The sequence below is a fragment of the Agelaius phoeniceus genome, chromosome 8, assembly GCF_051311805.1.
Source record: "Agelaius phoeniceus isolate bAgePho1 chromosome 8, bAgePho1.hap1, whole genome shotgun sequence".
NCBI lineage: Eukaryota > Metazoa > Chordata > Aves > Passeriformes > Icteridae > Agelaius > Agelaius phoeniceus.
In genome coordinates, this window is record NC_135272.1 from 24,120,060 (window position 1) to 24,133,287 (window position 13,228).

Below are 13,228 nucleotides of genomic sequence, written 5' to 3' on the forward strand. Positions count from 1 at the left end.
ATTAGCAGGAGTAATAAAAAAGGCTCAACACAAGGTTTCTCTGCCCTGGCAAGTGTTTCAAAATGAACACAGCTAAGCGTTAAGTATTATTATACACTCAGATGAAGCAGTGTGAGCACCAGTTAACAATTTAATATCTGGAAAACACTTCAAAGCACAAACTAAAATGGTATCATTGATACAGACTGTCAACAAAACCAAAACACTTTGCTTCTCACAATATGAAAACGGTGGGTGAAAAAAGTCCAGGTGATACAAGCCTGGTTGAGGGCAAGTTCCCCTTGTTTGAACACTGCAGAGAGCACAGCCACCAGCCCTCTTGTGAAGAGCTGACCAGCAAGGGGTCTGCCTTGTTTCTGCCAAGGCTAGATCAATGAAGTGCATCAACTGAATATCTCATTTATCAAGGTTTTGACTTCAAGAGCAAGGTTTCGACTTCATATTTCTCTATAAACACTAATTATGGTAAACACAGGTGTCCAGAGCAAACCAACTTACCAGCTGAAATGGGTAAGACCCTTTCTTCAATTAAAAAAACAAACTAAACCAAATCACTCCAATTCAAACCAAACCAAACAACCAAAATCCAACAATCCCAGGAAACAAAGAGCCAAACACACAGAGCAGTTCTGAAAGAGCCCAATTGCAGAAATACAAAACCAGAAAGTTCTTAGTAGCTACATGATCATGTAAGAATTATGTATCTACTAATTAGTAAATTAACTGAATTAAGCTTGCTGTTCACTGAATATAAGCTTACTATTAAAATGGAAGCATTAATTATCAACTGTACACTGTAAACTTTTCTATAGAATAGTGGAAAGAAAGGGGAAGAAATGGGAAAAGAGAGAGGCGTGGAAAAAAGGGAGACAAACAGGAAGAAACAGTAAATTAAGACCAATTACAGCTGTTGTGCCTAAAAACTAGAAGAAGGCACTAGAATCTGATCTTCGTAGGAGCACATTCAGGAGTTAATTTAAAGTGTGCAGAAATTGTAAAATACAATTGATCTTATCCTTTACAACTCAATTTTCAAACACAGGCAAAAATCTTACTTTAATCCTGTGCATGATTTTCATATTTTGAGCTCAACAGTATTTTGTGAATTTCAGAAAAGCAAAGTTAAAAGAGTTAAGAGCTCTGTAAAGAACCCAGTTCACCACTTTACTTGGCTGGCTACACAGCAACAGCCTGTACAAGAGATGTGACAGATTAAGACACATCAGAACAGGAGCCAGGTTTTCAGCCATCAGAGATAACAATGATCTTTGTTGAATTCTGAGCAGTAGATACTCCACTGCACACAACTGCCACAGTCAGACTGACTTAATTCTATTTTTATTATAGACAATATAATTAATTTCATTTTCAAATCCAATGCTCAGTCTTTCTCCCTTGATCTTTTCTTAAATACCAAAGTACTGCTTCAGAGGTGGCAAACCCTGCTAATGGCAAAACATATAATATAATGGGGGCACTCTGGGGAGACAGAATCAAACCCAAATAACAGAGTCACTTAGGACATAAATCCCTGAAATTTTGTTTAACTCCCCCCCAAAATGTATAATGTAAATCAGTAAAGTCAAATGTATAATGCAAAGCAGTAGTTTTTCAGTCACAAACACAATCAAATCTTGTACTAGCACTGCTCAGCAGAATTGTACATGCATCCATGCCCCAGTTGAACCATTTTCCACAAAAAAATATACATATGAGATAAAGCTCTACTTTCTTAATCTATAAGATGAAGCTCCTCCAGACCCAATGTTCATCAACATTTACAAACATGAACTTTAATAAGCGACTTCTCCCTCAACAGAAGATAAATGCCAAAAGCACCATAGCAGTTAACTTTATGATCCAACCTAGGATCTATTATTCAAATCCTAAAGTAATAATGACATGCAAGACTTCCTCAATGCTGACAAGTAGAATATTTTCATCTGAGCATCCACGTATAGGATGTAACAAAGCCTCCTGCAGATTCCTGGTGGCTGAGAGCTGTTCAACCCCACCTTTAGGTATTTTGGTCCTTCAGGCTGCCACCCCTCTTTATTACCCAAGCTTCCCTTTCAAATTAAAGGGCTATTAGCAGCTTTTGCTGATGGATTAGAGTTGAGGTTTTTGTTTCAATTCTCTAAATGGATCAGTTAGAACTAGCATTCAATTAGTTCTGGAATATATTAAAACTAGGCTTTGGCTTAATGAAAGGAGTCTCACTCATACCTTCTTCCTGCCCTTGAAGCATAAATTGAAGGAGATGACACATTTGTAAATCTGCTTCTTCTCTTGCAACAATCCATGTGATTTGAGGCTTTAAAGTGCAAGAAATAGCAGTTTGGTTTGTTAGGCTACAGTTCAGTGTTCAGTATGGGCTGAAAAAGCCCCCACATCAGTGTCAGTCCTGTCCTCCCACAGTCATTCACTCCTGCATTTCTCTAATGACCTTCCTTGAAAGAGCAAAAGCATTCTCGTGTCTGACTGCAGGCCAGGTCAGGGAACCAGCCCAGACTAAAAAGGAATGGGCAGAAGACTGGGAATGAGCAGAGAAGCAGCTCCCTCTTCTCTTCTCTTCTCATGAATGCTCCTCCTGAGGTGAGTGGGCAAATATGGGGGACAGAACTGCTCCTTTTCTGGAAGTTATCAGCTTGGGCTACCATGACAGAACCATGAACACATCACCCTGGACTCTGAAAAGGCTTCTGAGAAATAATTCTAAATTCAAGTTGTTGGTTTTCAATTATTGTATTGAATAATTCCATTATCTTAAAATTTAAAATTAATGAATTATGTGTTTAACACAATTACTTTCAAATGCAGTACATAACACTCCCCATTTAAAAAATTTGCTCATACAGAAAAAAATCTATGTGAAGAATCTTAACGTGTAACTGAAGAATCTTAAGATGTAATATACTCAATTGTCATACACTGAGGTACTTAGTAGGCAATTAGAAATTGCCTAAATAATCTAAAATGTTACAACTATCACAGGACCTGTAGTGTAAAAGACCACATTCCTGTGTGAAATATAACAGGTATTAACAATACAACAAAGAAAGCTGAAAACTATGTGACAATTGTCAAAATTCAAACATCTTTTGTTCCTGCAGTGCATATATTTCCATGGTTACCATGTGGGGAGGAAAAAAAAGAATACAGTTTAAGAATGAGTTCCAAGAACAACATCTTCTAGGGCACTACTATAAAGTTATTTTGTAAATGTATCACATTTTTGAGTAAAGGTTTTTAACAAATTCTAGTAGTTGATACAAATACATAAATTAATCAGATTTTCCTATTACAGTCAAAACCACTTACCAAGAAAAATGGTTTCAGCACCTGCTGCAGATTCCCTCTAGTTAAGTTCTCTGCACCACTGAGATTCTGGCCAATTGGTCAGCACCCACCTCTCTCTCCATATCACTGCCCCACATTTCCTCTCTGCAGCAGTGCAGGGACTAGCAAGGATAACATGCAGCTATCCCTAAGACCAGGCTTTATGGCTAGATTATTAGCAGCAGTAAATATAAGTCATAACAGTAAGCAGGTAGTTGATCATATCTGCATATTGACTAAAGAACTCCCTGCAAGCAGGGAATAATACCACACACACTCATGCACATAACCCCTTCCTTTTAGAAGAAACCTCTGGAAGTTTTACTAAACTAACTTCTTCCTTATACTCCAAACTAAACAACTGCAGGGGCTGTTCACTGTATGGATGCATTTAAAAAGTTACTTGAGAAGAGAAACTATTTTGTTGCTTTTTCTTTTTTTCAAATATTTAGTACAAGGCATAAAAATAAAGTCAATGCAACAATCTTGGTCTGTGGGCACTCATGTCTAAGCCCACTTCACATAAGCTATCTTGTTCCAGCCCTTGCATTATTAAAACTCCACAAAAATTCTCATATAGATACTTTGGGATCAGCAAGACATCTTCACAGCTGTCAGGGTAAATCAGCAAAATAGTTTTTCATCTCCTCAAAAAATCTGAGCTTCTGACACATTGCTGCACTGACATGTCTCCTGCAGAACATGCTTTCAATATTTACAGGAAAGGGTTGCCTGCAGTAACCAGCCAAGCAGGAGAAGTTCATTTATACCCTTAAATAGCAGAGACTGGCTTCCTGAATAAGGAAGTCTTATGTAAATAAACACATTTCACAATTCAACACACTGGGTGAACAGCAAGTTTTTGTTTGTCTCAGGATTAAGGCAAGCAAAAAGTAGGTAAGAATGTTTATTATCCATTCTGATAAAGAATGAGATTTTAGAGAGAAACTGGGTAAATTCAGCACTTATTTGGCATAGAGGCATGCATAAAACCTGCATAGAACTGAACTGCAAACCTTGAAAAAAAAAAGCTGAAGAAATTAAACCTATTAAACCTAAGAAATTAATTCTTAATGGGCTGGGGTATCTGTCAGCAGCTAAAGATGAATAAAGAAAAACAGCAAAACCTTGGGCAAGTTACAAAACTACCTGTAAGAACCTCCACAATTAAAGCTGGGAAACTTCTGTGAACTTTGGCCTACAACAGCAGGACTAGCAGAAACTCTCCGAGTAACCAGCAACAAATATATAAACAATTTGAGATGTTAGCTAAAAACGAGGGCAAAAACCAAATCTTTCTGATAAAAAATATGTAATGATAAAAAGTAATGTAATGGTGACTAGAGTAAGTCAGAGTTCAAGATTACAACATACCAAATACCCTTTCTTTTGGAAGAAATCTCAATTCTGTTACTCTCATTTTTTGCTTCTACCCCAAACCAAGCACTGTGTTCACTTTGTGGATATATTTTATGAATTATGTAAATGCAGCAGCCTTTGTCTTGTCTTTTTCAAATATTTTGTACAAGAACTAGAATAAAACACAAACCCAAGTTAACACCCAAGAAACTGCTGTAGTTTGCTGTCAGAGGGTAATGAGTAACAGCAGGGAATTTTTGAAAAGAAGAAAGCATTAGTCCCATGAGACATACATAGGAAGATATATGATTCTGGCACCCAGAAATTCCATGGCATTCTTCCATTTTTTACTGCTTTTGAGCAGTGGGAATAATCAGTTGCTGCTTATTGCCCCTTGCTGTTAGAATTGTTCTCAGTGCACATAACTGATGTATTTATACTACCTCCCTTCACCCATCACTCCTTACACATGCCTAGCTATAGTGTGCACAAAACTGGGCAATATTTCAGCAGAGTCCATCAGCGTGGCTCACGCCCTTCCCATGTACTGCTCCATCTGTCTCCATACTCATCTGGTGACTGTCTTTTGAGTGCAAATGTCTGTATCACCAATTACCTCTATTTGCAGTATTGGAAAGTAGTAGCCCAATCATGTAATTAGTGACACTTCAGAATTTTAAGCCTATTCTTAGCGAAACAGAAGATTTAGCAGACTATACCTTTCACCCCTGGGAGCTGGGGCTATTACTTACAGTTTTATCTGTTCAAAACAAAAGTCCAACTTCAAAGAAATAGAAAACCACCTTTTCCTTTGAGTCTTTCGAGAAAACAAAATATCTAAGCATATAACCAGATCTTTTCTGGGGAAGGAAAAAAAGGAAGAAATAAAAGGGGAAAAAATGAGCCACTTGTACTTGCAATTGAAGAAAATAGATAATTTTTTTCATCAAGGTTTCACTTGCATCTTGGCCGTCTTTCACAAGGAAAGCATCTGATTTTATCCGCTGACAGGGTGTAATGTAACACTGCTGCATTGAAGCCAGCCACAAAAATGCATTGAAAAGCATAAGCGGTTTAAATAGGGAAATGTTTACAGCAAAGACTTAATCTTGATGGAGCAGGAGATAGCTGCCATTCCCTTGTCAAAATCAGACTAATTTATAGGTATTTTTGATTGGGAATCGACACCTGTTAAAAGTTGTTCCTATTTATTTCTGTATTTTAATGGAACTGGGAGCCTGCATGTCAAGATGAGTAAAATCTACAGATGCAAATTGCAGAATAAACCCTCAGGGGAAAGAAAAAATCCCCAACCCTAAGAAGAACCACCATCCCCCAAAAAACCCACACCACTAAACAAACAAAAAACCAAGATAATTGTTGAGGTTATAAACAACTATAACCTCTTTCTCACCTAGCTTGTGTGAAATTTATTCCTTTATGACTCATAAATCATAAGAGAATATTCAAACAAAAACCCAAAACTCAGAATTCACAGAGCTGACTTCCACAAATCTCAATTCCTATGGAGGCTATGACCTGACTGTAAGAGAAACAGAGGAAAATGTGATAGAAAAACCAGTCTGGTGCCAGCTGGTGCAAAGTCGAGACTTTCTGACCCCAGGAGAGACCTCTCCATGAGCAGAGGAGGTGACTGTGACATGGAGGAAATGCAGAGGCTGTCGCTTCCCCCCTCCCCCGAGGCTGAGCAGGGGCAGGTGGTGCGGGGATGCCGGGACGCCATCGTGTCCCTGCGGGGCAATGTGGCCCCAGCAGCTCCATGCTGTGCTCCCACCTGCCAGCATCCCTGCAGGGATGTGGGGAGCACACACCCAGGCTGGGACAGCACTCTCAGGGACAGGCTGCATTTAGGTTTATTCAAACGGCCATGAATGATGCTGTGCCACAAATCTCCATCGTGCAGGTACAAAGTACTGAAACACTGCCCTGATAACTGCATCGGTTTTGACATCTGTACTTTGTACACCGAGGAAATGACAGCCACACTTTCCATTCTGGGGAAGATGACCTCAACACATTTGTATGAGATAAGTATAGATAAGCTGATATTAGATAAGGCAGTGGGATAACTCCTCCCTGCCATGCACACAAATGAAATCTTTGTAAAAATGGTCCTTTAAATTTGTAGTATTAAGCAAAACCACACAGACACACATGCACACAAACACCCCACATATATGATTAACTGCTCTTTCTTTTCAAAAAAATGTTTCAAGCGATTTTCCAAAGCTCTAGACTATCTGTTTGAAACAAAAAGGCATCATTTCCATAACTAGCATATTTGGGCTTTTTGAAAACAATTTTCAAAGGATATATTTTTCTAAGAAAACAGATTTACAGTCTATATATTGAGAAAAATAACTTTCAATAATATTACAAGTAAGACTATAGCACTTCATAACTCCATTATATTCAAAGTACCTTATAATAACTAGTCACAGTGGTTTTGGAAAGTAAATACCTGCCTGATAAGTTTACTAGATCTATTACAGTATCTCATTTCAAATGAGACTCCCCTCCCTTACTTCCATGAATGACCTCAACTATTCTGCCATCCCAGCATTTGGAAGACTAAAAATAATAGCAGAATAAGCTGGTTCAGATGAAAAACAAAAGCCTGTTTAGATTTTTCAGGTGATGATTACAATAATTTCAGAAGGCCTCTCTGATTTGTAAAAATTCACAGAATATAATTTATTATGAGTGACACAGAAAATTAGGTGAACAGACATGTATATATTCAATTACAAAATTGTCCAAATCCGGTATTTCCAAAAGAAACCTTTAAAATAATATTTAAAATACTAAACACCAGTCATGCAAAGCAAGCTGTTTAATAAAAAACTGCAAATCTTTAAGACTAATAATTTTACAGAGAAACCCACAGCGAGTCGATTACAAAAACAAAGAAATCAGCAGTCGATGCAGCCCTGCAGACAAGAAAGGGAAACCTGGTAGATTTTCCCTGATTGTGAAGACGGAACAAAAAACGTGTCAAAAGGGAATAGAAAAGACTTACCATTCATGCTGAAGAGCTAGTTTTCAGAAACATATTGCTCCAAATATTAATCCAACAGTTGATGAAATATGTTAATCTCTACCAAATCAGTGCTTCAATCTCTAAATACACTTATACACTAACCAGGAAAGAGAGCACACAGAATCCAGAGAGCTGCTCTTCCTTATGAGCTCCTTGTGATGCAAAAAACTACGAAGCACAAGATACCAGTAGGATATCAAAATCAATATTCAGGACACAGGTATTTGGTTTTGCTCATTAACTACTACTGTTCTGACCAATGCTACCTATTCATGTCTACAGCAACTCAAAATGGCAGGGGAAAAAAGCATGCAAACACCAGGAGGGTTTAAGATGTTCTCAATTATATCAAGCACTGGTTGTTTCCATGGCAACCTTAGACCAGAATTATCTGTTGACTTGTACCCAACTAGTAGTTATTCTAAAGCTTTAAGCAATTCATACAGTATGCTCTGTACATTATTTCATATTTAACATGCGTTTTTCTCTCTCTACACACACATATACAAGTAACTATTCAGCTAAATCTCTATAAATCATTCTACTGTATTTGGAAGTATACTGGTATTATTTTGAATCAGAGATCAAATGATATTCTTTTGATTGTTTATCGCCCATCCACTTTCAATTTAGAGACTATGAAGATGGCAGATGCACTAGTGGTGACCCTTCTGACCATTTCAGGTATCCAAGTTGTTGATATTCTTATGCAGATTTGGAAAACACTTTTATTGGTTCAAGAATATAAGATACACTGATCTTACTGTCTCTACATTCAAAATCAAGCAACCTCGTTCTCCTTTCCTTTCGCAATTCAGTTTTTGAAAGAGCAACAAGCAACTAAGAAAACAAAGCAAAAACCAAAATGTAGGTTCCATATAGTTGCAAGTGGCCACAGTCAAGACTGCTAAACAAAGAATGAAATGCATCATTCTGATGGCTCCCATCACGTCCCTTTCACCCTTGGGCGGTGCAGCACAACTGACCTGGTCACCAGATCAGGCTGTACCATCACATGTGTGCTCAGTCAACTTTTTAAAACAGATTTCAAGGCCTGTGGTGCCAAGTCACCTCTGCCCTACTGGACTCTGAGGACATTACAAAACACATTAATTTCATGCATCAACCAAGTATCCAAGGCAAGTTGGAGAAATTGTATGCTTTATACATCAAAATAACAAAGCAAAGATGCTAAGTTTCAAATCCAACCACTGAAAATCCCCAAAGGCCGTAGACCACATGGTAATTTATTCAAATCATAACACTGACAACAGCAACTAACAACCAAAGTCCACCCAAACAAGCAGCAGCTCCTTCCCCTTCAGCAACCCCAGAGCTTCTGCAGAAACCACTTGTAAAAGAAACAGAGCTGCTATTGGATTGGATTACACCAGAAGATACAAATACATCCACTTTCTTTTCAGATGGTTTCTACCTGAAGCCTAAAACAACAAAAACTCTCAGAAGTCGCTTTGCAATTTTTTTTCAGGAACGAGAGTGTTTTTGCCTTGAACTTCAATAGTAATTTGTGCTGTCTGCTAAGTAGCTTCACCTAAAACTTTACACTAACATTTCTAAGTTGCAGTGATATTGACAGAATAGTTGAGAATATTCAAATATCCTTCCAAGACAAACCACCAGCATGTTTCTAAAACACTGCTTATTAATTAAACTTTCTGGGAAATTAATCTACAAGCTGAATTCAGTGACTCTAGGCAATTCTATGACATTGCACTCTTGGATATAAAAACCCCTCACAACAAAACAAAATTAACCCCAAACAAACAAACCAACCAAAATGAAATTAACAAAAAACCCCAAACACCTTGTTTCTCTTTCATGTTTTACAAACTATTTTCAGTGATTATGTATTTTTCTGAAGATCTAATTAGAAGTCAGGAGTAGACAGAAATACTTCCTCCACTGTACTCCCTTTTCTTCTCTATCAGTCTGACTTCAGTGGTAGCAAAATGAGAACCTTTAAATGTGAACTCAGTTCATGGGTACCTACAGTAATTTATATTATTACTTTTAAAAAATAATCTAGAGATTGAAGTAGAGTTTCAGGATGAAGGTTCAGAATTTCATCCCAAAACCAAAGCTACATAGTCACCCACCATTCAGTTACCAGCTCAGCAACTTCAGCTCAGAAAACTGCATGCAACTGCTCTGCTTAATTACGACTTAAAATAGCACAGAACAGCCATTTTCACCATGTTTATCAAGAGACACGACAGTCCATTTCCTCATCAAACATGTCACACTAGGAAGCCTGCCTTATGAAGAGGGGAAGAAAGTAGAGGCTTGTACAAAACAGGTCGCAATTTGTGAGTGTCAGTAGGTCATTACCATGTTTTTTTCTTCATGTTATATAAACAAAAATGCTTCACAGTTATTTTTTTCAAACAGCTATTTACATAAAAAAGAGCTTCTTTATAAACACAAGTATGTGCTTATTTTTACCAAGCTGAAAATATTATGGAGAAGTGAAAGCTCAGAATTTATGCCCTTTCATCATTTATCTTCCCAACAAAACGAGTCAATTCTTTCCTGTCTCATTTGGGAGACCTAGATTTAATCTATTTTAGATCACTGCATTAACACCTTTTTGTTTCCATGTTTACGGCTTATCCTCTGAGAATAGATTCACTCCCTACTCATAAAATATTTTAAATTTCAAGTAAGAAGTATAAATGCTGATTTTTTTCATGGCAATACTGTGATGCTGAGAATTTCCAACATGGCCTATCTTCAACTGAAATAATTGTGCTATCTCAAATCCATCAATGAATCTGAAATTTGGAACAAAATTATCATAAATTACCATATTGTAACATTTTAAAATGAGTATTTAACCAGAGACAAGAATTGCTTTGCAAAATACTACACAGCTTTAAAGTTAAAAGGAAAATCAAACGTCAATTTATTTAGATTGTGATTTTTGAAATCTCTTTCATTACTCAAAATACAACCATGAAAAATATTAATTCATACAAATAATACTGTAAACTGTTCACTAATTAAGAAATTAAAACTAATCAGTATTCCTACACTAAGCTAATATGTAATAGTTAAAATCAAATTCAATTTTATATTGTTTACCACTATATAGAACATTTCTGATGTATATATCCCTTAAAATACAACTGTGAATGATGAAAATCCCTTTAATTAGAATTTTAATCTGCACAGCAATGTCTGCCTATTTTGAAGTTTAAACATTCTAGTCTTTAGTTAGAGTCTTCTACTTCTGCTGAACTCACTGATTTAATTTGAAAATAAGTAATTTAGAAGTAAGAACTGGGGTGGGTGCTTGCCAAAACAAGTCAACTGTGCTTTGAAAGAAAAAGGAATGCACGATAAATTCTCCTGCCAGCCACCAGTCCATGAACCAGCCCCCATCTTCCCCTGCCTGATGCAATATGCTCTTCTTCCCATTAATACCTTTAGGTAACGAATTACAAAACTGCCCCAGAACCTATCACACATCAGTGTTCACACTTCATTCACCAGGCAAACTGAAGAGCAACCACCTATAAAAGAAACAAACCCCTCCCCACACTTACTTGATGCATCCCACTGGACAGTGTACTCAGAGCACTGCTGGCTCTCATTTTCCAGAGCCGCTCTCTGCTCATGCGCACCATTCTTGGAGTGCCTATGGAAGAGGCGGTTAGCAAACCCTTCCAGTCTCTGCAGCGCCGTGGCCGTGCCCTGGCTGCAAGGGACCTCCTTGTGCCCTGCCATCTACACACACCAGGGACTCACAAAAGCAAAAGAGAAGACATCTAAAGGGAGCTGGACGCCCCAGCGCCACTAAGAGCTATGCATGTGCCGAGCTTCCTGCCTGCAGTGTTTGCTAACCACGACTCTCTTCTACTTCCTGTTAAGGAGAGCTCTGTGATGTACTGAGCTCTATGATGTACTGGTTTGTACAGTGAAAAGTTTCTTTTCATGTAAATTGGAAACTGTTTTGTTTTTTAAAAAACAAACAAACAATAATTTTGCTAGTATGTGTTCTCATAGCTTTTTAATGCATTACACTTTGTACTTAAGTATACATTCTATGTTAGAGTACTACAAACAATTCGTTTAGAAGTAAAGATCAGAAAGTAGATAGGTATTTTTTTCATTTACCACAACCACACGTGTAAAAAACCAAAAGTAACTATTCTGCAGTTCCTCCCCTGTTATTAAGATGGAGTACCACATCTGCACAGCAAACATATCCAGCTGGAATCTAATGTTTAGTAATCTTATGCTTTCAACTAATCAACTTCCTAAGCAAGGAAGTTACTGGCAAACACTACTGAACAAACTTATTTTATTACTGGAGGAAGAAAAACCGTATTATTTTCCTCCTTTGTGGATAAAATCAGTGAAGAAGTTGAATTCTATTGCACATTTAAACACAACTGCATTGTACTTTTTCAAACTGGGTTCTACTTATTCCGTGAATGAACCAAACACATTTAAATTTTGCTCATAAGATTTCATTCTTTCACAAGAAATCTTAGTATTTTCAACTGTGGAGTAAGTCTAAAAAGTGTAACTTTTAATGGCACAAAATATAAGGAAAAGAAACGGAAAGCTGTATTTAACACTATAATTATTTGCAAATTATGTAATTTTGCATGCTTACAATGGGTAATACTAAATATTCGTTTTTGTGAAAATGGAAACACATCTATTTCTGCACATCTACAATGTGGCTTTTTAAAACTTTAGGCTATTCTTAAGAAAGATTGAAATATGTTTTCCACAATCTGTCTCCTGTCTTACAGTCAACACGTGTTAAAGACATACCTCTCATTTTCACCACCATACTTCTCACTGCATAGTTTTCAAATGTCAGCAGATACCCACCCTTGGACATTATATAACCATTTCATAACAGCCCTGTGCCTCAGAAAAAAGCCCTCATGCTGACAAACTGCCCATGACAGTGATAAAACAATAAAAATGCCAACAGACAGATTTTACAAATTTGGCTACATTCTTCCTCATGGGCACTGCTACACTTGTGATTTCCCTCAGCCAGCACAACCCATTACATTTCTAGACTCTACACAATGCCCAGGAATGCCCTGTGCTTGCAGGCTCCAGATACTCTGGAAATGTAACTTCTTTCTCCAGCGCCTGGTCAAAATTTGGAACCAACTGTGGAAATGCCTACATTCTGCACAGCCATCTGCTAATTCGGGTAACCATCAGCTAGCGCAGCGGTGCCCAGGCTGCTCCTCCATCAGGGTCTGGTGCTGCAGCCTTCCCTGGATGCCACCTCATGCCTTCCAGCCTTTCACCTGCTCTGTTCCAAGACCAATTATGACATCCAGAACATCCCATTGGTTCAAGGCTCTCTGCCAGAAACAAGAGGTGGTGAAGATCACGAGGATCTGTTTGCCTTAGCAGGGGTCACAAATAGGCAGAGGGGATATATTCCATTCCATATATAACCCAACACTTTAG

At 37.7% G+C, this 13,228-nt stretch overlaps 1 protein-coding gene across 4 annotated transcripts in view; it reads right to left on the reverse strand.

Moving 5' to 3' along the window:
• Nucleotides 1-13,228, reverse strand: part of PRKACB (protein kinase cAMP-activated catalytic subunit beta) — an 81,040-nt gene that overhangs the window by 22,713 nt on the left and 45,099 nt on the right. The window contains exon 1 of one of the 4 annotated variants that reach the window (XM_054637931.2): nt 11,326-11,521. The exons of 2 other annotated variants lie outside the window; for them this stretch is intronic. In XM_054637931.2, coding sequence (XP_054493906.2) covers nt 11,326-11,506 — 181 coding nt within the window. In that variant the 5' untranslated portion in view covers nt 11,507-11,521. Of the gene's footprint in view, nt 1-7,738; nt 8,089-11,325; nt 11,522-13,228 lie in introns of those variants that run through there. One more of the 4 variants, XM_054637933.2, reaches the window with a different exon arrangement.